General features: G+C 48.5%; 3 protein-coding genes across 2 annotated transcripts in view; all 3 read right to left on the reverse strand.

The window, feature by feature from the left end:
* LOC136387724 (saoe class I histocompatibility antigen, A alpha chain-like) overlaps positions 1 to 25,777 on the reverse strand; it is a 106,536-nt gene that overhangs the window by 40,061 nt on the left and 40,698 nt on the right. The window lies entirely within an intron of this gene.
* The window catches only part of LOC136387722 (saoe class I histocompatibility antigen, A alpha chain-like), a 51,403-nt gene that overhangs the window by 11,136 nt on the left and 14,490 nt on the right, over positions 1 to 25,777 (reverse strand).
* Positions 12,100 to 25,774, reverse strand: LOC136388982 (patr class I histocompatibility antigen, B-2 alpha chain-like). The gene is made up of 8 exons (XM_066360792.1): positions 25,763 to 25,774; positions 25,126 to 25,235; positions 14,602 to 14,694; positions 14,118 to 14,419; positions 13,569 to 13,844; positions 12,699 to 12,974; positions 12,466 to 12,579; positions 12,100 to 12,164 (listed from the first exon to the last, which is right to left on the reverse strand). Exons 1-8 carry the CDS (start codon positions 25,772 to 25,774, stop codon positions 12,100 to 12,102), a joined length of 1,248 nt encoding a protein of 415 aa, XP_066216889.1.

Raw genomic sequence — 25,777 nt, forward strand, 5'->3', positions numbered from 1 at the left:
CAGGCTGACAGGGGGACACACAGTAATGAGAACACACTAATAGTGCTGAATTATATGCTCTGTGTTCCTGTTATCTGTCCTGGGTAACAAACAATCCCACAGTAAACAACCTCTGTGTTCTCTCCTGTGCTGTGGGCTGACTGGGCTCAGGGGGCACCTCTTCTGCTCCGTGTGACACGGGCTGGGCTGCAGTCACTGGAGGCCCGACTGGTCCAGAACATTCCAGAGACTCCCTGTCGGGGCTGCACTGGTGTCGCTGTCAGCTGGGGGCTCCCTGGGGCTGTTCACCCTGTGGCCTCGGGCACCTCCTCCTGGTTCTCTGCTGGGCGTGGCTGCTCCCAGCCTGGCACCTGGTTCCGGAAGGGCGGGTTCCAAGTGCACAAGTCAGAAACCACAGGGCCTCTTATGTCAGAACCTCAGAACTCAAGCAATGTCACCTTCCTCGTGTTCTCGTCCGCGGAGCTCGTCATTGACCCAAGGGGACAGAATTACCCCACCTCTAGACAGGGATGGCGAGGTCACATGACAAAAAGCAGGTGGGGTGGGCAATGTTGTGGAGGCCATCATGGGGGGAAATGACTTTATAGTGTGTTAGAGAGTGATGGAAGACATAGAGAACATTTTAATTTTAAAATTTTGAACTAATTAAGGCAAAATAAAGGAAGAAATGCCACTATTAGATTGTGGTGACGGCTTGCAGGCCTGAGGAGGTGGAGACTGAGCGGGCAGATATTGGAGGAAGAACCTCCCTGCGCACCTGCGCCACAGGGCCACAGTGCGCAGGCGCAAAACGGCGGCCAGAATGCCGCTGGCTGACTTTTTAAAACTTTCTAACTTTACACTTTAAGAAACTAGAAAAAGAGCAAACATATTGGAAAGTTAGCAGAAGCAATGAAGTAATAAATATCAGAACAGAGATAAATAAAATAGAGAAAATCAACCAGACCTAAAGTTGGTCGTTTAAAATGACAAAGAAAACAAAAAGCCTTTACTTAGGTCAGCTTAGAAAAAAAGAAAACACTCAGTTTACGAAAATTGGAAATGAAAATGAGGACATGACGACTAATTTTATAAAATAAAAATAATTGTGAGGGCCCTGGCCGGTTGGCTCAGTGGTAGAGCGTTGGCCTGGCGTGCAGATGTCCTGGGTTCGATTCCCGGCCAGGGCACACAGGAGAGGCGCCCATTTTGCTTCATCCACCCCTCCCCCTCTCCTTCCTCTCTGTCTCTCTCTTCCCCTCCCACAGCCAAGGCTCCATTGGAGCAAAGATGGCCTGGGCACTGGGGATGGCTCCTTGGCCTCTGCCCCAGGCGCTAGAGTGGCTCTGGTCGAGGCAGAGCGACGCCCCGGAGGGGCAGAGCATCGCCCCTGGTGGGCAGAGCATCGCCCCCTGGTGGGCAGAGCGTTGCCTCCTGGTGGGCGTGCCGGGTGGATCCTGGTCGGGCGCATGCGGGTGTCTGTCTGACTGTCTCTCCCTGTTTCCATCTTGAGAAAAAAAAAAATAATAATAATAATAATAATAATTGTGAGTACTGTAAACAGCTCTAAGCCAACAAATCAGATAACCTAAATTAAATGGACGAATTCCTAGAAACATACAACTCTCTGCAAGTAAATCATGAAGAAGTTAAACAGTTGAAGAGACAGACAGTTGGCCCTCAAACAACATAGGTCTGAACTGCACAGGCTGCTTACATGTGGGGTTTTGTCATCTTGTCAACAGACGACACAAACTAGCAGGATCAAGAAGTGCAATCCTGTAAATGTATTTTCTCTTTATTATTTTCTCAAGAACATTTTCTTTTCGTAAGCTAACCTGATTTTAAAAATATAGCATTATATCACATATGACATATAAACTGTGTGGTAATGAATTGTTTATGTGATCAATAAGGCTTTGGTCAACAGTAGGCTCTTAGTAGGTAAGTTCTGGGAGAGTGCACAAGTTTACTATAATAAAAGAAAACAGATGCATATCCTGGTCAAATATTGATGAAAAAACCTCCAATAGCAAAGTAAATACAGCCGTGTATTAAGAGGATTATATACCATGGCCTATTCTGATTTCTTCCAGATAGCAAGGATGGTAAGCAAAATTCAACATACAAAAATCAGTCCATAAAACACAGCACATCGGCCCTGGCCGGTTGGCTCAGCGGTAGAGCGTCGGCCTAGCGTGCGGAGGACCCGGGTTCGATTCCCGGCCAGGGCACACAGGAGAAGCGCCCATTTGCTTCTCCACCCCTCCCCCGCGCCTTCCTCTCTGTCTCTCTCTTCCCCTCCCGCAGCCAAGGCTCCATTGGAGCAAAGATGGCCCGGGCGCTGGGGATGGCTCTGTGGCCTCTGCCTCAGGCGCTAGAGTGGCTCTGGTCGCAACATGACGACGCCCAGGATGGGCAGAGCACCACCCCCTGGTGGGCAGAGCATAGCCCCATGGTGGGCATGCCGGGTGGATCCCGGTCTGGCGCATGCGGGAGTCTGTCTGACTGTCTCTCCCTGTTTCCAGCTTCAGAAAAGTGCAAAAAAAAAACCAAAAAAAAAAAAACAACACAAAAAAAACACAGCACATCAACAGAATGAAGGGGGAATGAGTGATCATCTTAATCAATGCAGAGAGAAAAAGCATGTGACAAAATTGAACACCCTTCATGATCAAAATATTTAATAAACTATAAACAGAATGAAAGGGTTTTTTTGTATTAAAAGCCTTGTGTGGAAAACCCAGAGCTAATATCAGTATAATAGTGCAAAGCTGAAAGCGCTTCCCCTGAGATCAGGAGCAAGACAGGGGTGCCCACCTCCCCACGTCTTCTCTGCACAGCATTGGAAGTTCTAGCCGGAGCAACCAGGAAAGAAAAAAGAAAAATAAACCAAATTGAAAACAAGGAAGTGAAATTATATCGTTGCAGATGACATTATCTCGTAAATGACCCCTGAGAATCACACACACGCACACACACACATACACAATTGTTAGATCTAATAAACTAATTCAGAAAAACTAACTCACCTGACAAGGTGGTGGAGCAGTGGACAGAGCATTGGCTTGGGATGCTGAGGACCCAAGTTGGAAACTCTGACGTTGTGGCTTCAGATGGGGCTCATCAGCTTGAGTGAGGAGTCCCCGGCTTGAGCGTGGGGTCATAGACATGACCCCATGGTCACTGGCTTGAGCAAGGGGCTACTGACTCTGCTGGAGCCCCCGGAGACAAGGCATGTATGAATAACCAATCAATGAACAACTAAGGTGGCAGAACAAAGAATTTATGCTTCTCATCTCCCTCCCTTCCTGCCTGTCTGCCCCTTCCTCTCTCTAAAAAAAAAAAGAAAAAGAAAAGAAAACTAACTCCTACAGTGGAAGGCTGACCCCTACAGACAGCGTGGCCTGCCGTCCTCTGCCTTCTGGCTCCTGAGTGGGTGTGACAGTAACACCCACCTGCAGGGGATACAGTGTGGGAAGAGAAACCACTCAGAGTTCCCACATCACCGCCCGCTCTGGGCAGGACTGTGGTTTCCTAACCACTGCGCTCTTCTACCCACAGCCACAGGTCAGGAGGCTGGGCCTCCCCAGAGCCTGACTTCCCTGCGAGCTGAAACGCGCTTCCTTCCCGCCCACTTCCAGCCTAGAGGTGGAAACGGCTTCCTGCTGGAGGTCAGGGACCCCGGCCCCTGGGTCTCCTCTGCCTTCCAGCTCCTCTGCAAACGGTATTCTTTCTTTCCCAATATTTATCACCAGTCTGTAATTGAAGGATCATCTAAATCAGTGTTTCCCAACCTTTTTTGTGCCATGCCCCACCTTAACCTTTCTAAAATTTTATGTCCCCCCTATGTAACATACATAATTTTTAACATTAAAAAATTGATTTGTTCACTTAATAAACATAAATGATAGGTTCTAGGAAGAAATCACTATGAAATTGTTAACAAAACACAGTAAGTAAAATTTCAAAACATATAATGAAAATCAGAAATTTAAATTCCAAATAATTTTAATACAGATTTTTCTATATTAATTTATTATTTTAATTTAGTGTGATCCTTGTGCTTGATGCTTGCTGCACAGAGATTTTATATTAGGTTCCAATTTGGTTAGCTTTAGTCTCAAGTCTCCATGTTGTGTTATACCCAGCCGATTTCTTTTCTTTACCAGTAAATCATTTACAGCACTAAATCCACATTCAGCTAAAAATGAAGATGGAAACGGTAGCAATAGTTTTCTTGCATATTTGGTTGAATTTGGGTATTTGATTTCTGTTTCCTCACAAAGCCATGCCATCGCTCCTTTGATATTAAATAAAGCTTTAACTGACTCATCATTTTGCAATTCTGCGAGTTCTTCTTGATACTGCATATTTGATATATCAGACAAATCCACTAACATTGGCTGCATCTTCCATGTGGGGAAATCAATTTGTTTTAAATCAGAAAATCTTTCTTTTAAATCAGCCGATAGAATATTCAAATGATTGACAATAACAAGTAAAGCGGTATCAGTTACTTCACATTTTTGGAGCCAATGAAACTGTTTAAAGTTTTTGTTGTTAATATGTTTCTGACATAACTCAATATTGGTAATGAAACCAAATATCTTTGCTTTTGCATCGACAAGAGTTTTATTTGTTCCTTGAAGTTGCTTATTTAATATATTTAGTTTTTCAAAGATATCGGCTAAATAACTCACAAATGCTTTACCATCTATTGTTAACAGATACTTCATTTCGGGTTTGTCGTTTAAAAAATCACTAAGAGTATCAAACAGTTCCATAAATCTTTTCAAACAGTTTCCTTTAGATAGCCATCTTACTTCAGTATGAAGTAAAAGTCTCACATGGTCTTCATTTTGTTCTTCACAAAATAGCTTGAAAAGACGCTCACATTTGGCACTAGCTTTAATAGCATTAACACACTTTATTACTGTATGTAATACTTCATTCAGAACAGGCGAGATGTTTTTAGCTACCAAGTTTTCCCTATGAATAACACAATGCACAAGAATCATTTCTGGATTTGCATCTTTCATCAATTTTAAGCAGCCATTTTTCTTGCCCATCATATTGGGAGCACCATCTGCAGCACAAGATGTTATATTTTTCATTGGTATATCATTGACATCTAAGTAGTTTTTTAGCTTATTATATATATCTTTGGAGGTAGTGGTGCTTTCTAATCTTTTACAGAACAACATTTCTTCAGCAAAATGTCCTTTATCAATATATCTTACGTAAGTTATCAATACTGCCTCACTGTCTCTCAAAGTTGATTCATCCATTTGAAAGGAGAATTTTTTTGTTTTCAGCTTTTCAATAAGTTGTTTTTCAATATCCTCACTCATTTCGTCTATTCTTCTGCTAACAGTATTGTCACTGAGTGGCATAGCTTTTACATCTTTGTCATCTTTTTCAAGAACCGTTTTAAGAAATGCTGATATTGACGGTTTTATTAAATTCTCTCCTATAGTGTGATTTTCTCCAGTTTTAGCGATAAATAAAGAAATTTGATAACTAGCCTCAAGAACACGATTATTAGTTGAAGTATGAGCAAATAGAGACTTTAATGTTGTTCTTTTTTCAAAATTTTTCTTTAAAGTTTTAAAGTAACTCAAATCTGAATTAATATGAGCACTATGTTTCGCCTTCAAATGCGCCTCAAGACGACCTCGTTTCATTGTTTCTTTGGTCAAGCATTGCTGGCATAAAAGACAAAAAGGAATCCGCTCATCATGAACAGTGGGTATGAACCCAAATTTTAAATATTCCTCCGAATATTGATGAGTTTTTTTCTTGCTTGCACCACTCATTTTACTATGGGCTATAAGAAATAAAAATAAGATCAATTAAAAACTAATATTAAAATATGTGTTGCCCTGGCCAGTTGGCTCAGCGGTAGAGCATCGGCCTAGCGTGCGGAGGACCCGGGTTCGATTCCCGGCCAGGGCACACAGGAGAAGCGCCCATTTGCTTCTCCACCCCTCCGCCGTGCTTTCCTCTCTGTCTCTCTCTTCCCCTCCCGCAGCCAAGGCTCCATTGGAGCAAAGATGGCCCGGTCGCTGGGGATGGCTCTGTGGCCTCTGCCTCAGGCGCTAGAGTGGCTCTGGTCGCAACATGGCAACGCCCAGGATGGGCAGAGCATCGCCCCCTGGTGGGCAGAGCGTCGCCCCATGGTGGGCATGCCGGGTGGATCCCGGTCGGTCGCATGCGGGAGTCTGTCTGACTGTCTCTCCCTGTTTCCAGCTTCAGAAAAATGAAAAAAAAAAATATGTGTTAAAATATATTCAATGTGACATAGATAAACGTATACTAAAAATTCATATTTATTTAAATGTATATAACACATTTACTACACTACCACCGCAAATCAAAAGGTATCTATATTTTTTCCACTTGACAAAATTTTCTGGAAAGTTATGCTTCTAAAATTAAAATTGTCGTGCATGTACTATTATAGCCCCAATAATATTTATAAAATATTATTGCTTTCTAGCCCCGATGCAAGAAGTACTTAATAAAGAGTTTAATATTGATAAAAATAAAATCAAATACTTACCAATTATATCTATACAATATATATGTATATTTATTAAATCAACAAGCTTTTACAACAGTTTTGACTGACACTTATTTCAAATTAACACCAACTGAATGATGTGAAACACTACAGAAGTTGCGATGGGCCAATTAGGTGAGAATAACTGCGTTGTTTAGCGAGTTTTTAAAACGTCCAGGGTTTCCCCGTGGCAGACGGCACGCTCCGCAGTGAACCCAGGACGAAGTTTACTTGACGACGCCAATCACCCAGTTGATATTTTGGTCTCGTCAAACGAAATTATACTTAATAATTATTTACCGCAATTATTTAAGAATTGCATTTTTTGTTAAATTTGGCACCGATATCTAGCATTGCATTTAAATGGCCTGGGGCGAAAGAGTTAAAGTCGTGTCGAGTCCATTTTCAAATTGCCCCCCTTAACTATCGAATTGCCCCCATGTGGGGCGTGGGCCCCACGTTGGGAAACACCGGATTAAGGTTTTCATTGTTGCCATCCTTAAGGGCTGCAGCGATAGCACATATGACTTAATTTTAATTTCCCATCTGACCAAAAGCTGTGAGGAATTGTTATAATATTTTTGGCCATGTAAATATCTTTAACTAGATGGACTGGACTCCAGTAATATGCCCGCCTTTAGAGCAGCGGTTCTCAACCTGTGGGCCGCGACCCTGGTGGGGTCGCCTAAAGCCATCGGAAAATACATAATGCATATCAGGTATTTACATTCCAAATCATAACTGTAGCAAAATTACAGTTATGAAGTAGCCACCAAAATTATTTTTTGGTTTGGGGTCACCGCAACATGAGGAACTGTATTGCGGGTCATGGCATTAGAAAGGTTGAGAACCACTGCTTTAGAACAATAGTTTTATCTCTGAGGGAATAAAACGTGTGATGCTTTGGGAATCTGGGTTACCCTTCCTCACCTGTAGACTCCCTGGGGCAGGAATAGTTTTTAACTTTGAGTGTTGGCCTCAATCAAACCTAAGTGGTGGGTGTGCTAGCGTCTATTAACTGCTACTTTTTCTATCATTGAGTCTGTGGTCAAACACCTGTGGTATAATGGAAAATATTTGGTCTTCACCCTGATTCCTGGCACAGGCTCATAAAATCCTCAGAATCTTTGAAATGCTCATGAAATGGCTTGTGGCTGAGGGTCAGGATGAAGCTGGTCACTGAAAACACCAGGCTTGCTCAGAGGGTCGGGGTTTTCAGCCTCACTGCCCAAACTGCTGGGAGTTCAATCCCCAATGTCCAGTAATTTAATCCATCATGTCCATATAGGGAAACTTCCAAAAAATCCCCAACCCCTTATCAATGGTATCCACAGAGCTTCTGAAGTGTGACCACATCCATGTGATGGAGGAAGGGGTGTGGGGAAATGGCCAGAGATTAGGATGCTGCCCTGAGACAGGTCCTTGGTGTGGACTTTGGAACATCAAGTCCTGTGGGGGCAGCTGATCCCTATGGTCTTTTCCTCGGTAGCTGAGAGGTATTAGTTAATCATCCTTTGCTGCATCCAAAATCATTCGATACTAATGATTTCTTAAGTCCTGCAGTGCCTTCCACTCGTGCACCCCCATGGCCAAGTGGGTCTCAGCAACTGGTGCCCAAACAGGGACTGATTGAAACAGTAGCACAATTGGAAGAAGAATCACCAGGGTGATAAATAAAGTAAGGAAATAACTGCTGGGCCCCGAGGGGAAACAGAGGCCCCGGTTCCCTCCGTCACAGGAAAGCAGTAAGGACGTCCTCGGAAAATACAGGGTGACCAGGGGGAACGGGGACAGCAGGGACAGTGTTATGAAATGCCGTCCCTATGTCTGTCTCTGAAAACAGCTGTTGACGGCTGGCGGGGCTAAAGCAGCGAAGGAAACTTTCAGAATGATCTCAAGTGACTGAGAAGCACGGCACTTGGTTCCTGCTTCAGGAAGTCTAGATTTACACGACGGGGAAAGGGAGGAAAAGAGTCGAAATAATTATATACTCAAGGTGATCTGTAGCCAGTTACTATCCAGCAAACTTGGACCTCAGTTAAATCTGTTTTAGAACCTTGGCAATATGATGATGATGATGAGGGAGATGAAGAACTTGGGGAGATTAAATACGCTGAGCCTGAAAGTGCTCTGAAGGGTGACAAACCTTCTCGCCATCTGCTCCTTTCATTGATTTTGCAGAACCTTTGCCGCCCCCTCCTCCGCCTGTTTTGTATCTAGAGAGTCAACGCCTTATTACCAGCTCTTCAGAAAGGAATATTACAGGCCCAGAAAGAGCTCCTTCTGGGAGCTCTCCCATTAGGATGCATAACAGATGGCTTTTCCAGTGACAGTTACAGAGAGAGTGGCATCGGTAAACATCAAGGCATTACAGTGTCCTTACAGCCTGAAACCAGAAGCCATGAACAAGGAACAGAGAACCCGTCGCATTTTTCTCTAGCGGCTGCTGTTCACAAAAGCCTCCTCTCTAAACCCCAAGCAGTGCCTTTAAAATAAATAACAGATAAGCCTGTTTGAATTAAACAGTGGCCGTTAGCTAAGGAAAGATTGGAGGCTCTTCAAGAATTAGTATTAGAGCCATTAGAAAAAGGACATATAGAGAGATCATTTAGCCTGTGGAATTCTCCAGTGTTTGTGATTAAGAAAAAACCAGGAAAGTGGGTTTTTGACAGATTTACATGCAGTGAGCACAGTAATTCAACCTATGGGAGCTTTACAACCACAGTGACCACACCCAACTTTACCACCTAAGAAATGGCCAGTAATAGTGACTGACTTAAAAGATTGTTTTTTCACGATACCTTTGACACAGGAAGGCAAGATTGAGAAAAATTTGCCTTTTCTGTACCTGCCCTGAATGCTAAAGAGCCAGTGAAAAGATTTCAGTGGAAGGTGTGGCCAGTAGGCAGCGTACCAGCCCTACTATCTGTGAAAACTTTGTAGCTAAAGCCCTGGAACCTGATCTGTCACATTTCCCTCAGTGCTACAACACCCATTATATGGACACTATTCTTGTAGCAGCTGGAAACCAAGAAGAATTAACTAAAGTCTATGCTGCTTTAGAGAAACAGGTGCAAATTGCTGGGTTGAAAATAGCACCTGAAAATATTCAACAGACTGTCCTGGTCTCTGCTACAGGTGTTATTGTTCAGCATGATGAATTAGTTGAATGTCTATTCTTACCTAATTCTACCATCAAATCTCTCTCCCTGTCTTGATCTCATGTCCTCACTTATTCTCAAAGGGAGAGAACAGATTCGACAACTTGTGGGATGTGATCCATCTACGATCATCCTTCCCTTAACAAGAGCTGACGTTTCTTCTTGTTTTCAGATTCATTTATGCTGGCAGATAGCTTTTGCCTATTCCCTAGGGATTATTGATAATCATTTTCCAAAACACCCTCTTTTCCAGTTCCCGAGGCATGCTCAGTGGATTCTACTCATATTACCTGGCTGGATCCTTTATCTAATGCCCCCACCATCTTTCCTGAGGGCTCCAGTAACGGACATGCTGGCTATTCCCAGGCAATACAGAAACATGTCCACCCCGGGTTTTTCTGCTCAACAAGCTGAATTATATGTTGTTATTTCTGCTTTGCAGGATTTTCCCAATCCAGTTAACATTGTTATTTGCTTATGTAGTACAAGTCACAAAGATGATTGAAACACCTTTGTTAAAACCTTCCTTTACACAACCTCTTACTAATTTTTATTTTCAATTATACCAAACTGTCTGACAATGCCACTTCCTTTTCTGTATCACTCATATTCGTTCACTTACTAATCTTCCAGGACCCTTAGCTGCAGGCAGTGCTACAGCTGACCATGCCTGCACTTTGGACTCCATCCACTGAGAAAATGCACTGGGAAGATTGTCGCGGACCTGACAGTGTTTTGCTACTTACTGGTTCCTATGGAACTGTGATTGACTGGGCCCCTAGGGGGTATGCAGTTCGAGACTGTAGCAAGGAGAATGAGACTTGCAATTCCCGGGAGACTTAATGATAGAGTGTGTCTAATTAACACTGTGCGTGGCATTGCTGATGGTCTGCAAGCCCTTAATTCTATTTATCAGATAAAACAATGGGTACTGGATTATTGGGAGGTCTCATTAGGATATGTATTATTTTAATACATTTTCTTTAGTCCTCAGATGCTCACAACAAACCCTCAGACAATTAATACAGAGAGAGGCTGCAAAACTGCTAACACAGAGACACAAAAACAAAAAGGGGACATGTAAGAAAATGGCCAGAGATTAGGATGCTGCCCTGAGACCATCTCTGGTGTGGACTTTGGAGCATCAAGTCCTGTGGGGGCAGAACGCTGCTCTGACCAGCACCACTATGACTGTTTATAGGAAGCAGCTGATCCCTGTAGCCACTTCCTGCACACCTGAAAGGATTAGTTCTGCACCTGGATCCATTCTAGGCTAATCTGACCCAGGCTCTGATAATTTACTTGATGAACAAAGACAAGAATGGGTTAGATGAGGCTGCAGAGACCTGGGCTCTGGGCCCTACAGTCTGGGAGTCTCCTGGACCCATCTTTTCTCTATGTTGTATCTTGTGTGTGTGTGTTTTCTTAAATCAGCAGCACCTTCCTCTCGTGCACACAGACTGCCGAGCTGGTCTCAGCACTGAGCACCACTGGGCACAGGCCCCGACCACGCTCGGTCCTCACAGCAACAGAGTCAGCACAGCAGACACACGGGTTCTGGAAAGTTCTCAGTGCTTCCATTTATTTCCTCTCCAACTTTAGTGTCTCCTCTAATTAACCAACCAACCATCCGTGGCGGGAACTGAAAAACCTAATTCCCACCCAGAGTCTTATTTCAGTAAGGGAGACAGATGCTGCAGCTCAGGGCTCCACCAAGTACAGACAGGGATGGGGAGGGCCAGCCCCCCTCTGCTGGACAGGGAAGTGTGGGGAGGGGACCTGGGGAGGGGTGGGCCAGCCTCCCTCCTCCTCATACTATGCTGACAGGAATGCAGACATGTTCAGATGTCCCTTGTAGAGAGAGAAGTGAGAGGCTCCTGAAGTTACAAACACGGTTCGTGTGTGTGGGGGGGTGTATGTGTGAAGCATCTTCCGTCACTCAGTTTCTGACAAGGCAGCTGTCTCATACTGTAGAAAATAATCACAAATTCAGTTCAGTCGTGGAAACTGGTGACATTCTCAATACTTCACCTCATGCTCAAAATGTCCCAGCGAATCCCCATCACCCAGACCTGTCACCTCAGCCCCAACCCCTCCCCACATCTGGGTCTCACCTTTACAAACCGTGAAAGAAAAATCACAGCCCTTGGGCACTGTCACTGCCTGGGGTAGAACAGAACAGGACATGGTCAAAGCCCTCAGGACAGGAGACTACAGGTGGAACTATGGGGGTGGGGTGGGGACCCCCATGCTCCCACTGGCACGGTCTCAGGGGTCACCCCCTCTTTACAGATATGCAGCCTGAGAGTAGCTCCCTCCTTTCCTACCTGTGGGAAGAAAACATCCCATGAGAGACCAGAGAGGAGGAAAAGCTGTGAGGATCTAAAGGAACCCCTAGTCCTGGATCCCAGAGAAGTTTCCAGAACTGTGACTACAGACCCAGGGCAAAATCAGGAAACCTGAGGAAAGTACATGTGTGGGGACTGGACCAACCACCCTCCTGAAGGTCTGACCTCAGCAGGACCCTCCCCACTGACCTGTGACTGTTGGAGATCAGGTCCCCATCACCTGACTCATTAAGGTGATAAATGTGTCCCTCATGTTCACACGTGCCTCACTAAAGAGTCAGTGTTAGCAAACACTCTAGTCATGGTAAGCTCATGTGTGGGGACAGTACTTCCCATTAATGAAGCAAACACACTTGTTCCTGGGCTTGAAACTCCCTGTGGGACAAGAAACTCAGACCCCACCCTTCCCTACCTGAGCACCTCCTCATCCACATCACAGCCCCCACCACAGCTCCAGTGACCACAGCTCCAAGGAGGACCAGGACAGCAATGGTGACCACAGTGGGAATGGTGGCCTGAGGAGGCTCTGGGAAGGGAAGGGAAGGTGAGGGCCCTGACCCCCAGGCCGCAGCCCCGACCCTGCTGAAGTCCTCCAGAGGCCCCTGCTCCCTGAGAAGAGGCTCTGTGCCCACGTCTTGTCCTCACCCCATCTCAGGGTCAGGGGCTCGGGCAGCCCCTCGTGCTGCACATGGCATGTGTAGCTCTGCTCCTCTCCAGGGGGCACCACCACGGCCGCCCACTTCTGGAAGGTCCCGTCCCCCGCAGGCCTGGTCTCCACAAGCTCAGTGTCCTGGGTCTGGTCTTGCCCTTCACGCTGCCAGGTCAGGGTGATCTCCGCAGGGTAGAAGCCCAGGGCCCAGCACCTCAGGGTGACCTCATGGTCAGAGATGGGGTGGTGGGTCACGTGTGCCTTTGGGGGGTCTGAGGAGAAGGGAGAGAAATTCTATAACTTTTCATCATTCATGGGTCAGTCCAACAGCATTCACGTGACCATCCTGAGCGTGGGCAGGACAGCTGGGGTGGGGGAGGGAGCACAAAACCCAGATACCGGCCTGGACAAAGGCACCTGGGATGATCTCCTACTCTTTGGAAAGTTCTAGAATCAGAGGGACACAGCCCAGGTTCAGAGGTAGGTCTTTGAAGTGAGAAAAGGGGATTCTGGTCCTGACCTGGGTGGAGGCCAAATGACGCAGAAAAAACATGGTCAAACCTCAGACACACTGGGTGGGGAGACAGAGAACAGGGCCTGAGGGAAAAAGTCCCCATGGGTCCCAGGGCCACTGACAGGGTCAAGGGGAACCGCTGATGGGTGATTTCACGGTTGGTCTCCCCTCCATCCCAGAGAGGCTGCACCTAATTGTTCCTGGGAGAAGGGAGAGTCGCTCTCTGGTCTCGGCTCTGAAAACCCAGGGGACTCAATGTCCCGACCCAAAGGAGGGTGTTCTGACCACAGTCCATCTCCTGTGTAGGAGCCGCAGCCCGAGGGGAGAGGAGGGAGCCCCGCGGCCCTGGTACCTGCGCGCTGCAGCGTCTCCTTCCCCTTTTCCAGGTAAAGGCGGAGGTTCTGAATGCACTCCCCCTCCAGGTAGATCCTCAGGTGCTCAGCCACACCATCCTGCTCCCACTTGCGCCGGGTGATCTGAGCCGCCGCGTCGGCCGCGGTCCAGGAGCGCAGGTCCTCGTTCAGGGCGATGTAGTCGGTACCGTCGTAGGCGAACTGACTGTACCCGCGGAGGAGGCGCCCGTCCAGTCGCATCTCGCAGCCCAGGATCCTCTGGAGAGTGTGAGACCCTGACCCCGCCCCGCGGTCAGCCCCGCCCACTAAGCCCCGCCCCGCGGTCAGCCCCGCCCACTAAGCCCCGCCCCTCGGCAGCACCGACCCCCCGACCCGACCCCGGGGTTAAACCAAAACAAGAAAGGAAACTGGGTCATAGTCCCCGCGGGCTCCTCCCAGTGGGGTGGGGGGTCCCGCGGTCTCGGGTGCAGCTCGGATCCAAACACTCGGGCGACCCCGGCCCGTCCGTGGGGATGGGGTCGTGACGGGAACCCGCCCGCGCGGCTCACCGTCCCCGCTCTGGTTGTAGTAGCCGCGCAGGGTGTTCAGGAACTCTCCGTACATCTGTGCGTTGTTCTTGTAGATCCGCGTCTCGCGGTCCCAATACTGCGGGTCCTCCTGCTCCAGCCACGGCTGCTCCATCCACGGTGCCCGCGGCTCCGCCCTCGGGCTCGCGGCGACGCTGTCGAACCGCACGAACTCCGTGTCGTCCACGTAGCCCACGGTGATGTACCGGGGCTCCCCGCGGCCGGGCCGGGACACGGCGGTGTAGAAATATCTCAGCGAGTGGGGACCTGGGGACGGGGAGGGGCTGAGACACGGCGACCCTCAGCCCTGTGCGGGTTCCGAGCACGGGAGACGGAAAAAGGGCGGAAACAGATCACGGGTCAGGACCCGGGCGGTGGACACGCGCCCCCTCCCCGGTGTCCTGCGCCACCGCCGGGTCCCCTCGCTCCTCCCCGCAGAGGCCGTTCCATTAGGACCCGCACTCACTCGCCCAGGTCAGGGTCAGGACCAGGGTCCCCGAGAGCAGAAGGAGGAGGGTTGAGGACCTCATGATCTGCGTCCTTATAATCTGAGGACAATCTGTGTGGGGCGGGTTCGGGAGACTTTATAATCTGGGACCTCTGTGACGCTGATTGGCTGCTGTAGAACCTGGACACCCAATGCGAGTGACAGCTGGGGACTCATCATAAGTATCCAGGAGGGAGAACCCGGCACAGGGTGTGCCAGGGATAAGTGACCCCGAGGAGATGCCGACTCCTCAACACTGTCTTCCCGGCCCAGCCTCCGCCCTCGGGCTGCGACCCTGAGAGCCAGGTCTCGTGACCCGGGACTGTGCCCTGACCCCGCCTCTTACGAAGAGAGCTTTTGGTCACCCGGTCTCCCTGAGTCCAGGCCCAGCGGCTGTGTGAGGACACCAGGGAGACCCCCAGGCTGGGCCCCGCCCCTCCTCCTCTTCCTTTCCCGGAATCCCTCTCCCTGAAATGAACTCCCTGCCTCCCACCGTTTATCTCTCTCCCTGGACTCTTCTAGAAGAAAACTCACCCCAAGGAACCTGATGTCAGAGAGTGAGCTCGTCCTGGGAATGGAGGTGGAGGGACAGGGTTTCTCTTAACCCTGGAGGAGCTGTGTCTGAAAACACGGGATGGAGATCCTCAGAGACCAGTCTCCCTGTTGTCTGTGATCCTCAGTGGGGAGCACAGTCTTGGGAACCCGGAACATCAGGAAGCTGATCTGTAAAGAAGTGATTTTGGCCCCTTGGTACAGAAATGTGTCTAACCAGCACTGCAGTCAGACTCACAGAGCTCCTGAATTCTACTTCCCACACAGTGTGTCTGTGACTCGGGATTGTTATATTGTGAAATGATCTTCATTCAGTAGCCCTGAGTTTGTCTGTGAGTCCCCACGTCCTCATTACAGAGAAGCCCAGGGAAGCCGTGTGTCACTGTGCATTTCAACAGGGGCATGTACATCCTGGAAGTTACAAGTGCTCAATGTGGTCATCCAAATGATGGAGAGAGAGAAGGAAGGCTGGTTGGAGGAGACTCAGACCCAGGACAGAGTAAGGAAAGTTCAGAGAGGGTGTCAGGGAGCCTGGAGCCTAAATCAGCCTTCAGAGGGGCAATGGTCCTGCCTCAGTTTCCCTGCTGTTATCAACCTTTGATGAGAAGGAGCCTGTGAGAAGTGAGGTCCCAGAGCAAACGGGGCAGCAGATCTGAGAGCACAGCAGCGGGGTCATTGGTCAGTTATGCTCCCTCAGGCTGAGGTCTGGGTGTGCATTCTCACGCTGCCACGTGACCTAGTGGAGGAAAGAATGACAAGAGAGGAAAAGGGAAGAACTGCTGGACCAGCACCTTTATGTAGACGAGAAGGGATGAGGCCTCGAGCACCAGCAGAGGGACGGCTCTGGCTGGGAGTGTGGACAGCTCACCTGTGGTGACATCTGCAAGTCGATGGTGTTAAAAATCTGTAACAATCGTCTTCTAATGTGTTCAGTTTTCTCAGTGCAGCAGGAAACAAGGTCACTGGCAGTAATGAGATGGGGAAGGAGGATGGGTGTTTGAGCAGAGGATGGGGGAGACTGAGGAAGCCGTGCAGGGACAGGATGATTGTGGGCAGCACTGTGGACTCCCTTGTGGTCTGGGTCATGATGTTAAAGGGACAGCATCCATGTGACTGTGTTGTCTCCAGCCTCCTGTAGCTGCACGGGGCAGATGCAGGGAGGGCAGAGGTAGAATTTCCTGGCTGTGTAGTTTTCCAAGCAAGGGTGACAAGGCAAGGGAGATCAAGGGAGGGATTGAAATGCTGACTCATGGAATTGAAGATGAGTGAGGAGGGAGGAGAGGACACTGAGGGGTGAGGGATGGTGACTAGATGGTAGGATAATAACCTGGGATCCCTGTGGGCACAAAGGATTGTGGGAGGTGATGTAGCACAGGGTGGTCTCAGGCCTGGGAAACAAGCACATTTGTGATGAATGGTTTGCTGATATTACATTACACATGTGATCAAATAATCGCACCAGTGTTTCCAGAGCTTAGGCCGCCCTGCGGGGTGAGTGGGGAGATGGAGGGCAGAGCGTGGGAAGCATGGCGTGGAAACTGTGGGAGGGCTGGGTTATTGGCAATGACAAGTCTAGGGGATGACAAGGGAGGGGGCCCAGGAAGAGCAGAGCAGAAGGTCATGGAGGAGAGGAGCTCAGGGAAGTGAGGAGCCAGGGACTGAGCATCCTCTGCTGTGTGTGTTCTGTCCCTGCTGAAAGTGACCACAAACCGAGTGGCTTTAAACAGCAGCCCTTTATTATCTCATGGTTGTGCAGGTTACACATCGACATGTCCTCACTGGGGCTCTGGAAGAATCCACTGCCAAGTTTATTCACTTTGTTCTCTGAACTCAGGTTCTTGCAGATGTGGGACTGAGTCCCTGTTTCCTTGCTGGCTGTCAGCTGGAGCCACCCTGAGCTCCCAGAAGATGTCTTCAGTCCTGGAACGTGGCCCCCACAGCACACACAATCCTTCCCCCACGTGGGACCTCTCTGCCTCCCCTCACCCTCATCTCTCCTGCAGCATCTCTGACTCCAGCCAGAGAAACCTCTCTGCTTTTAGGTTTATGTGACATGATTGGGCCTATCTAGGTGACAGGGTGATCTTCCTGTCCTGAGGTCCTTAACCTTCATTACATCACCAAGTCCCTTTGCAATGCAAGGAAGCCTGTCCATGGTCTCCAAGGGTTCAGGCTGAACATCTTTGGGGACCACTGTTCATCCTTCCACATCTGATTTTGTTGAAATCACCGAGGACAAGGAGGTAGCACTCTGGGGAGGGTGACAGTGAGTGAGGAGCTAAAAGAAATGAGTCAATGGCCTAGGGGTCCCCAAGGATTACCTATAATGAGGGGAGTGGGGGCTTTGATCTGATGCAGGCGTCCCCAAACTTTTTACACAGGGGGCCAGCTCACTGTCCCTCAAGACCTTTGGACGGCCGCCACATACAGTGCTCCTCTCACTGACCACCAATGAAAGAAGTGCCCCTTCCGGAAGTGCGGCGGGGGCCAGATAAATGGGCTCAGGGGGCCGCATGAGGCCCGCGGGCCATAGTTTGAGGACGCCTGCTTAGGGGATGTTAGGAGGAGAGCAAGAAAAGTCAAAGCAGTTGAGGAGAAGGACCCCACCCACCTCCAGGCCCAGGACACGCGGTCTGTGGGAGGGGAGACACCCCCATGGCAGGACTTCAGAGGGAGCCGTGTCCTCAGGGAGACCCAGGTCCCTGTCAGAGCTGCAGGTGCAGGAACACCCTCGGAGGACTGTGTGCATTTGGCTGATCCTGGGCTGAGACCTCCGGGGGACACAGTGGGAAGGTTTCAGGAGCTGGGGAGGGGGTGTGAGGGGAGACAGAGTAGGGGTGCACGGAGCCTGTGGAGATGAGCATGCACGATGTTTGGGGGACCAGGGGTGACTGAGACAGACAGGGAAAAGGAGAGAGTGAGGTTCAGTCCTGGTGGATTCAGGGCAGATGGTGGTGAGTGTGAGAGAGGGAGGTGGGAGGGGCAGGGGTCTGGGGCTCTCACTTGGGCTCTGTCGATGGGGATGAGGAGGTGTGGGGTGGTCAGTCTTAGTTCCAGTGTGTGGACCCTTCTTGACCCCTGATTGTGGGGTGGAGTGTTGGAGGAGAGGAGGGTCTTAGAGGATGTGCAGGAGTTCACTCTCAACCCTGAGGGAGGGGACTGTGCCCACATAGGTCTCAGTGTGACACATGCTGTTGGAGTGTGACTTCTGGGGCACCAGGTGTGACCCTGTCACAAGGGCCCCTTCTGTCCTCATGTGAAGATGGAAGGCCCAGGGGGCTGTGCTTTTAGCCTGTGCCCCCATGTGCATGTCCACACTGTGGACGGTTATGTAGGCATTGAGAAGTTGTTCCAAAATAAGAGATAATTTCTTTTCAAAATCCAAGTATAAAAAAAAAAAAAGAAATAGCAAGTGAAAGAAATGTTTCTACTTCTCAGTTTTCCCTGGTGTTAGCATCAAGGGGACAGGGAGAGGGGTGGCAGGGAGGGGTGGACACTCAGAGACGGCACAAGGCCCTGAGCGCTCCTCTTCTCCACGTGAGAGGCTCTGGAGCAGGGGTCGGGAACCTTTTAGGCTGAGAGAGCCATGAACGCCACATATTTTAAAATATAATTCCATGAGAGCCATACAATATGTTTAACACTAAATAGAAGTAAATGTGTGCATTTTATGTAAGACCAACACTTTTAAAGTACAATAAGTCTCTGAATTCTTTTTAATAATGTTGTTATGCTGTTGCTAACCAATGATGAATAAAGTACTTCTTACCGTTAATGCGACTTCTGGTGCTGCATGGTTTTGCTGATGGCTTTGCAGTCTGGTTGATACGTGGTGAGGTTAAGCTTTATGCAGGTGTTGAGACTTCTGTTAAACGTAATCATCGGTTGGTCTTAACGTTCCTTAGATGTGAGAAAGACTGCTCACATGCATACATAGAGCCAAACATTGTCAGTACAGCAATACTCACACTCTTCAGTGTGTGGTATGTGACAGGAAGCGCGTTCCAAGTTTTGACAATCAGCTGGTCCATGGGTTGAAGTTTTTTCATTTCTCCCCACTTCTGTTTGCCGCCAACTCTGCTTGCTGTCGTGCAAATCTTTCCAAATCTTCATTCAGTGACTTGAACTTATTCACTCACATGTCTGAGGCCTTCAGGTCAGCAGCTTGTAGCTCAAAATCTCTGACAAAGACACCAGGGATGTAACTCAGGTTGTCGCTGTCCACTGCACACTCGTGTGGATGGGTGATGAACTTAAAAAGACGAGTGCGCTCATGAAATTCTCCAAAGTGCGCTTTGAATGACCGCAGGAGATTAGATGTGAAGCCTGCTAGCTGCTGGAGATCAAGATGTTGAGCAGGGTCACTTGCTGTGCATGCATCTTTAAACTCTCCCAGTGTTTCAAAGTGTAGTAAACGACCTGTTTCAATGTCGTCGATGAAGAGTTCCAGCTTGTTTTCAAATGCAAACACTGCTTGTTGAAGGGATAAGACTGTATTTCCAATGCCTTGCATTTTCACATTGAGCTGGTTCAGATGTTCAGTCATGTCCACGAGATAGTAGAACTTCAGGAGCCACTCAGTGTTCGCTAACTCAGGATGCTCGATGTTTTTCTTTCAAGAAAAGTCTGGATTTTGCTCAAACAAGCCTCAAAATGGCTGAGCACCTTCCTTCTTGACAACCAATGCACATTGCTGTGCAGAAGCAGACCAGGATAATTATTCCCAACTTCACTCTGCAGTGTTTTAAACTGGCGATCATTTAAAGCTCGGGCAACAATAAAGTTGACCACCCGAATGACCAGTGACATCACCTCACCAAGCTGCTCACCACACATCTGAGCACAAAGCGCTTCCTGATGTAGGATGCTTTGAAAACTTAGGATGGGTTTCTTCATGTTTACGAAGAAATGCTACGAATCCTCTGGTTTTCCCCACCATGCATGGAGCACCATCAGTACACAGCAAAACAAGTTTATCCATTGGTAGATTTTTTTCTTTAGCGAACTCAGTGAAAGATTTGAATAAATCCTCTCTTGCTGTCTCTTTCATAGGCAAAACAGCAAGACTTTCCTCACATAGTGTGTCACCGACAGCATACCTTGCAATCATGCTGAACTGGGATAAATGGCTTATGTCTGTTGACTCATCCAAAGCAAGAGAAAAGAATGGTGCTGCATTTATGTCCTTCACTTGTGTTGCCTCGATTTGATTTGCCATCATGATGGCACGATCGTGAACAGTTCTTGCCGACAGAGGCATGTCTTTTATTCATTTGATTATCTTGTCTTTATCTGAAAGTCATTGGCAACATCAAGCATGAATGTTTTGGCATACTCCCCATCTGTGAATGGCTTTCCGTTTCTCACAATTGCTAAAGCACCAGCAAAGCTAGCTGAATTCCAGTCACCTTGTTGGGTCCAAAAACGAAGTTGCTGCTGACTAGCTTGCACTCTGCACAGTAGCTCTTGACATGCTTTCTTCCTGCTGTCCCCCGCTGGATACTTCAATGCAAATGTAGTATGGCGTGTGTTGAAGTGCCGCTTTATATTTGACCGTTTCATCGTTGCAATTTTATCATTGCATATTAGACACACTGCAGAACCTGCTTTCTCCACAAAGGCGAATTCCTCTGTCCATTCCTGCTGAAAAGTACGATACTCCTCATCTTTTTTCTTTTAGTCATCTTCTTCATCAAAAGAGTTTCTGCAATTAGCTAGCTGACTACATGATTAAAAGGAGGGAAGTTTACTTCCTGACCTCACAATGACCAATGTACATTACGCATTATCCAAAAGAAATTTGGTGTTGTCCCGGAGGACAGCTGTGATTTGCTCCAGCCACCCGCAACCATGAACATGAGCAGTAGGAAATGAATGGATTGTAATACATGAGAATATTTTATATTTTTAATGTTATTTATTTTTTTTTTTTTGCTAAAGATTTGTCTTCGAGCCAGATGCAGCCATCAAAAGAGCCACATCTGGCTCACGAGCCATAGGTTCCCGACCCCTGCTCTTAGGGGATGACACAGAGGATCTTGTGTGACTTTGACACTTTATACTTTAGGGAATTACAGTTGTTTTCTTCAGTGTAATAATAGAATTTGAAGGAAAATGTTACATTTTCAGAGATGAATATTGGGATATTTAGGGGTGAAGTTCATGATATTCGCAGGTTATTTTCAAAATTTTTAAGAAAAATTATAGAAATACATTATATTAAAAATATAGCAAAAGGTTAAAGTGATTAAATCTAGTTGTTTCAAAATATTCAAGTGATTAAAGTTCTTTCAAACTTTAGGTATGTTTGAGATATATCAGAGTACATTGGATAAAGAATTTTAAATAATGCACAATGACATGGGAAACATTCCTAACATGCTGTGGATCGAAAATTAGGCTTTTAGCATTTGTGTGAGGATGTCTGTGTGTTTGTTTGTGTCTGTGAGTTTGAGTGTATGTGTCTGTTTTGAGCATGTCAGTGTGTATGAGCGTGTCAGTGTGTGTGATTGAGTCTGTATATCTCTGTGTTTGAGTGCATCTGTGTATGTGTCAGTGTGTGTGTGAGTGTGTCTTTTTTTAACCATGTCAGTGTGTGCGGATGTCTGTGTGTGTGTGTGTGAGCGTGGCAGGGTCGTGCACACTCGGTGTGTCGGTGTGCAGCTGTGAGTGTGGCAGTCTGAGTGCACTCACTCATTCATTCACTAAACACAACAACAACGGGACATTTCAGGGCAGTGGGAATGCAGCTGTGGACATCACATCCCTGTCCCTGTCCTCACAGAGCTTATGGTCTCAGGAAAGGACAGACAGTAAACAAATAGATACAGTGTAAAGTGAGCTAGTGACCTGGGTGTGAACAAAAGCCCAGCAGCGAGGGGAGAGGGAGGCTGGGTGCCCAGGGCAGGGCAGGGAGGCCCCTCAGGAGGACCTGGGGAGACGGTCAGGGAGGGAGGTGCTGCCTGGTGACAGGTCCTCAGCCCGGGGACAGAGCACAGGCTCCGAGGTGTGAGCATCCTGGGCGCCTGTGCGGGAGGAACACCGGGGACCGGGGTCCGGGCCCCTCACACGGCCACCGCTGTGTCCCCTGGGCCCAGACTGAAGAGGGTCTTACAAATGTAACACATTTCACAAAGGTCATTGCAGACTTTCCAGGAGTTGAAACGGGACGTGTCCCTCCCTGCGCAGCCCCGGGCACCCAGGGGTCCGCCAGGGATGAGCACGTGACCGTATTCTGTGTGTCCTTCCTGAGAGAATCTCACACAAGTGCTGTTACTGTTGCACATGGAGAAGGAGCGCTGTAAACATAGAGCAGAAGAAACATTTCTTTCCAGTTTCCCGGGAGTCGTGTCGTCATCACGGGGCTGGAGAGCGGGGTCGCAGTGGGCAGGGGGCTCCTTGTAGACGGCGCAGGGCCCCTGAGCGCTGCTCCCCCTCAGTCCCTGCCCGTCCCTGACCCTGACACCTGCGGAGCCCAGGACGCCAGGCAGCCTCTTCACCCCCAGGGAGGCCTAGCATCAGGTCAGTACTGCTGACCAGCTGTGGCCCAGACCCTCCCAGCGCACAGTCATCGTCGAGGGGCCGCACGGGGCGACCCTGGGTGATCACAGCGCTAAGGAAGGAAGACCCGCTCCCCTTTCTGCTGCTCAGTGGGGGCTCCCTCTGCTCCCAACACAGAACAGGGCCTTGAACACGGAGGAGACCCCGTACTGTGTCAGACCAACAGATATAAGAAAAGATGGTCACCTTCACTAGCTCTGAAAGAAATACAAATCAAAACTACTATGAGATACCACCTCACACCTGTTAGATTGGCTGTTGTCAACATGACAGGTAACAGGTGTGGGAGAGGCTGTGGAGAAGAAGGAACCCTCACTCCCTGCTGGTGGGAATGTAGACTGGTACAGCCACTATGGAAGAAAGGATGGTGGTTCCTCAGGAAATTAAGAGTTGAACTACCATATGACCCAGCAATCCCTCTACTGGGTATCTACCCAGAAAAACTAAAAAAATTGGAACGCAAAGACACACACTCCGCCATGTTCATCACAGCATTATTCACAGTGACGCAGACATGGAAACAACCAAATTGCCCATCGACAGAGGACTGGATAAAGAAGATGTGGTCCATATAGACACTGGAACACCACTCAGCCATAAGAAATGATGACACATTGCCATTTAGGACAACATGGCTGGACCCTGAGCATATTACACTGAGTGAAATAAGTAAGTCAGAAAAAGCTCAGAACTGGGTGATTTCACACACAGAGGGGATATAAAACGGAGCCTCATGGAGATAGAGAAAAGTGAAGTGGTTTCCAGGGGAAGAAGGAGGTGGGGAGTGGGTGGGGGGAGGAGACTAAGGAGGAACAAATACTCAGTAATGGAAAATGATCTGACTCTGGGTGATGGGTACACAACATAGTCAACAGTTCAAACGCCATAGAAAATTTTTTCCTGAAACTCATGTTCACTTATTGATCAATGTGAGCCCGTTAAATTTGATTTTCTAAGTAAAAATTTTAAAAGAGATTCTTTGTGTTTCACCTTTGCCATTTTAATTGTGACATGTCTTGGTGTCAGCTTCTTTGGGCTCATCCTGTTTGGAAATCTCTGTCGTTCTTGGATGTCTGTGTCTGTTTCCTTCCCCAGGTTAGAGAAGTTTTCAGTCATTGTTTCCTAATACAGGCTTTCAATGCCTTGCTTTCTCTCTTCTTCCGGTTCCCCTATGATGCGGATGTTGTTACACTCAATGTTGTCCCAGGGGTCCCGTAAATTCTCCTCATTCTTTGGAGATATGTATATATGTATATTTGTGTTTTGTGTTCCAAGAGGGTGTTTCCTAGTTCTTTGTCTTCCAAAGCACTGATTCAGTTTTCTGCTTCATCTGTTCTGCTATTGATTCCATCTAACGTGTTCTTCACTTTGACTGGATTCTCTAGGTGGTTCCTGTGTCCCTTCTCTCCTTCTCCTCTCTGGTTGAAGTCCTCACTGAGCTCCGTGAGCCCCTCACACCAGTGCTGTGGACTCGCCTCTAGTGGACGCTGGTCTCCATTCTGTTCAGTTCTGTTTCTGCACTTTGGTTTTGCTCCTTCATTTGGCTCCTGTTTCTCTGTCTCCTCATCTCAGCTGCCTCTCTGCCTGTGCTTTATGTATTAGAGCAGTGGTTCTCAACATTTCTAATGCTGTGACCCCGCAATACAGTTCCTCATGTTGTGGTGACCCCAAACCAAAAAATTATTTTGGTGGCTACTTCATAACTGTAATTTTGCTACAGTTATGATTCGGAATGTATTCTCAGTGCTTTAGGCGACCCCTGTGTTTTGGTCGTTCGACTCCCGCCGGGGTCACGACCCACAGGTTGAGAACCGCTGTGTTATATAAATCTGCTCTGTTTCTCAGTCTTGGCAGGGTGGTCTGATGTAGGAGGTGTCCTGTGGGCCCAGTGGTGCCGTCTGCTGGCCCCCTGAGCTGGGTGTTCCACGAATGACCCTTGTGTGGGGATGAGTGTGCCCTCCTGTTGTTGAGCCTCTTTTGGTATTGGCTTCTCTGTGGGTGGGGTTGACCCTCAGGCTGACTGGCTCTGAGTACTGGCCACAGCCTCAGCATAAAAGCTGCCCTTTGGGGACTGACCTAATAAAATAAGACTCAGCAGAGCAGCCCGGTGTCTTCTGAAACTGCCCTTTGCTTGTTCTGCTTGTGGAGCTAATAGGGTGGTGCTGTGTTGTGTCTGAAGCCGGCCACTAAATGTGTTGGATCTGGGCCCTCTTAGGAGGGGCTGCAGTGCAGGCCAAGGCCCAACACTACCTGGGAGGAGCTACAGTGATCTGTGGTTGGTAGCTCCCTGTGCTGGGCCTGGAGGCACATGGGAGAGGCCATGCTGGGAACCAAGGCCAGCTGCCCCAGGTACCAGGATTGGGATAGGAACAGCTGCTGCCTGTCACCTACCTGTCAGACTCAGCCCCTGAAAGAGCCTCAGGTGACAGAAGAGTTGGATGAGGTGGGGTCTCAGGCTGGGACGAGTCGTGTTCACCAGGGTAATGCAGAGTCATGTTTGGCTGGGGGGGGGGGAGGGGGCTCAACACAGGAAAGTGGCAGCTGTCCCTCAGCCTTCATTCTAAACACAACTCAGTCTCTCCTGCGTGTATCTGGCACCCAGAGCCTAGGGTGAGTGCCCAAGGGAGTCTGTGCTGGCCCTTTAAGAGGAACGCCTGGGACTCCAGCCACCTCTGTCTCACCCAGTCAGATGGAATCCCTGATGTTCACAGCCAGGTGCTGAGGGGGCTCCTCTTCCTAGTGCTGATGCTCCGGGCTGGGGAGCCTCGTGTGGGACTGGGACCCCTCACTCTTCTGGGGGAACCTCTGCAGCTGAGCTCTCTCTCCTGATTCTCAACTGCCACATGTGGGTGCGGGGCCAGCCCATTTCCTGTCTCCACCCTCCATCCTGTCTCAACATGGCTCCTTCTTTATGCCCTCAGTTATAGGACTCCTGCTCAGGGGACTTCACAGGGTTCTCCAGGTTGACTGTTCTGTAATTCAGCTGTGATTTTGATGTGGTCATGGGAGGAGGCCAGCACCTGTCTACTTGCTCCGCCATCTT

Source organism: Saccopteryx leptura, chromosome 1 (assembly GCF_036850995.1).
Source record: "Saccopteryx leptura isolate mSacLep1 chromosome 1, mSacLep1_pri_phased_curated, whole genome shotgun sequence".
Classification (NCBI taxonomy): domain Eukaryota; kingdom Metazoa; phylum Chordata; class Mammalia; order Chiroptera; family Emballonuridae; genus Saccopteryx; species Saccopteryx leptura.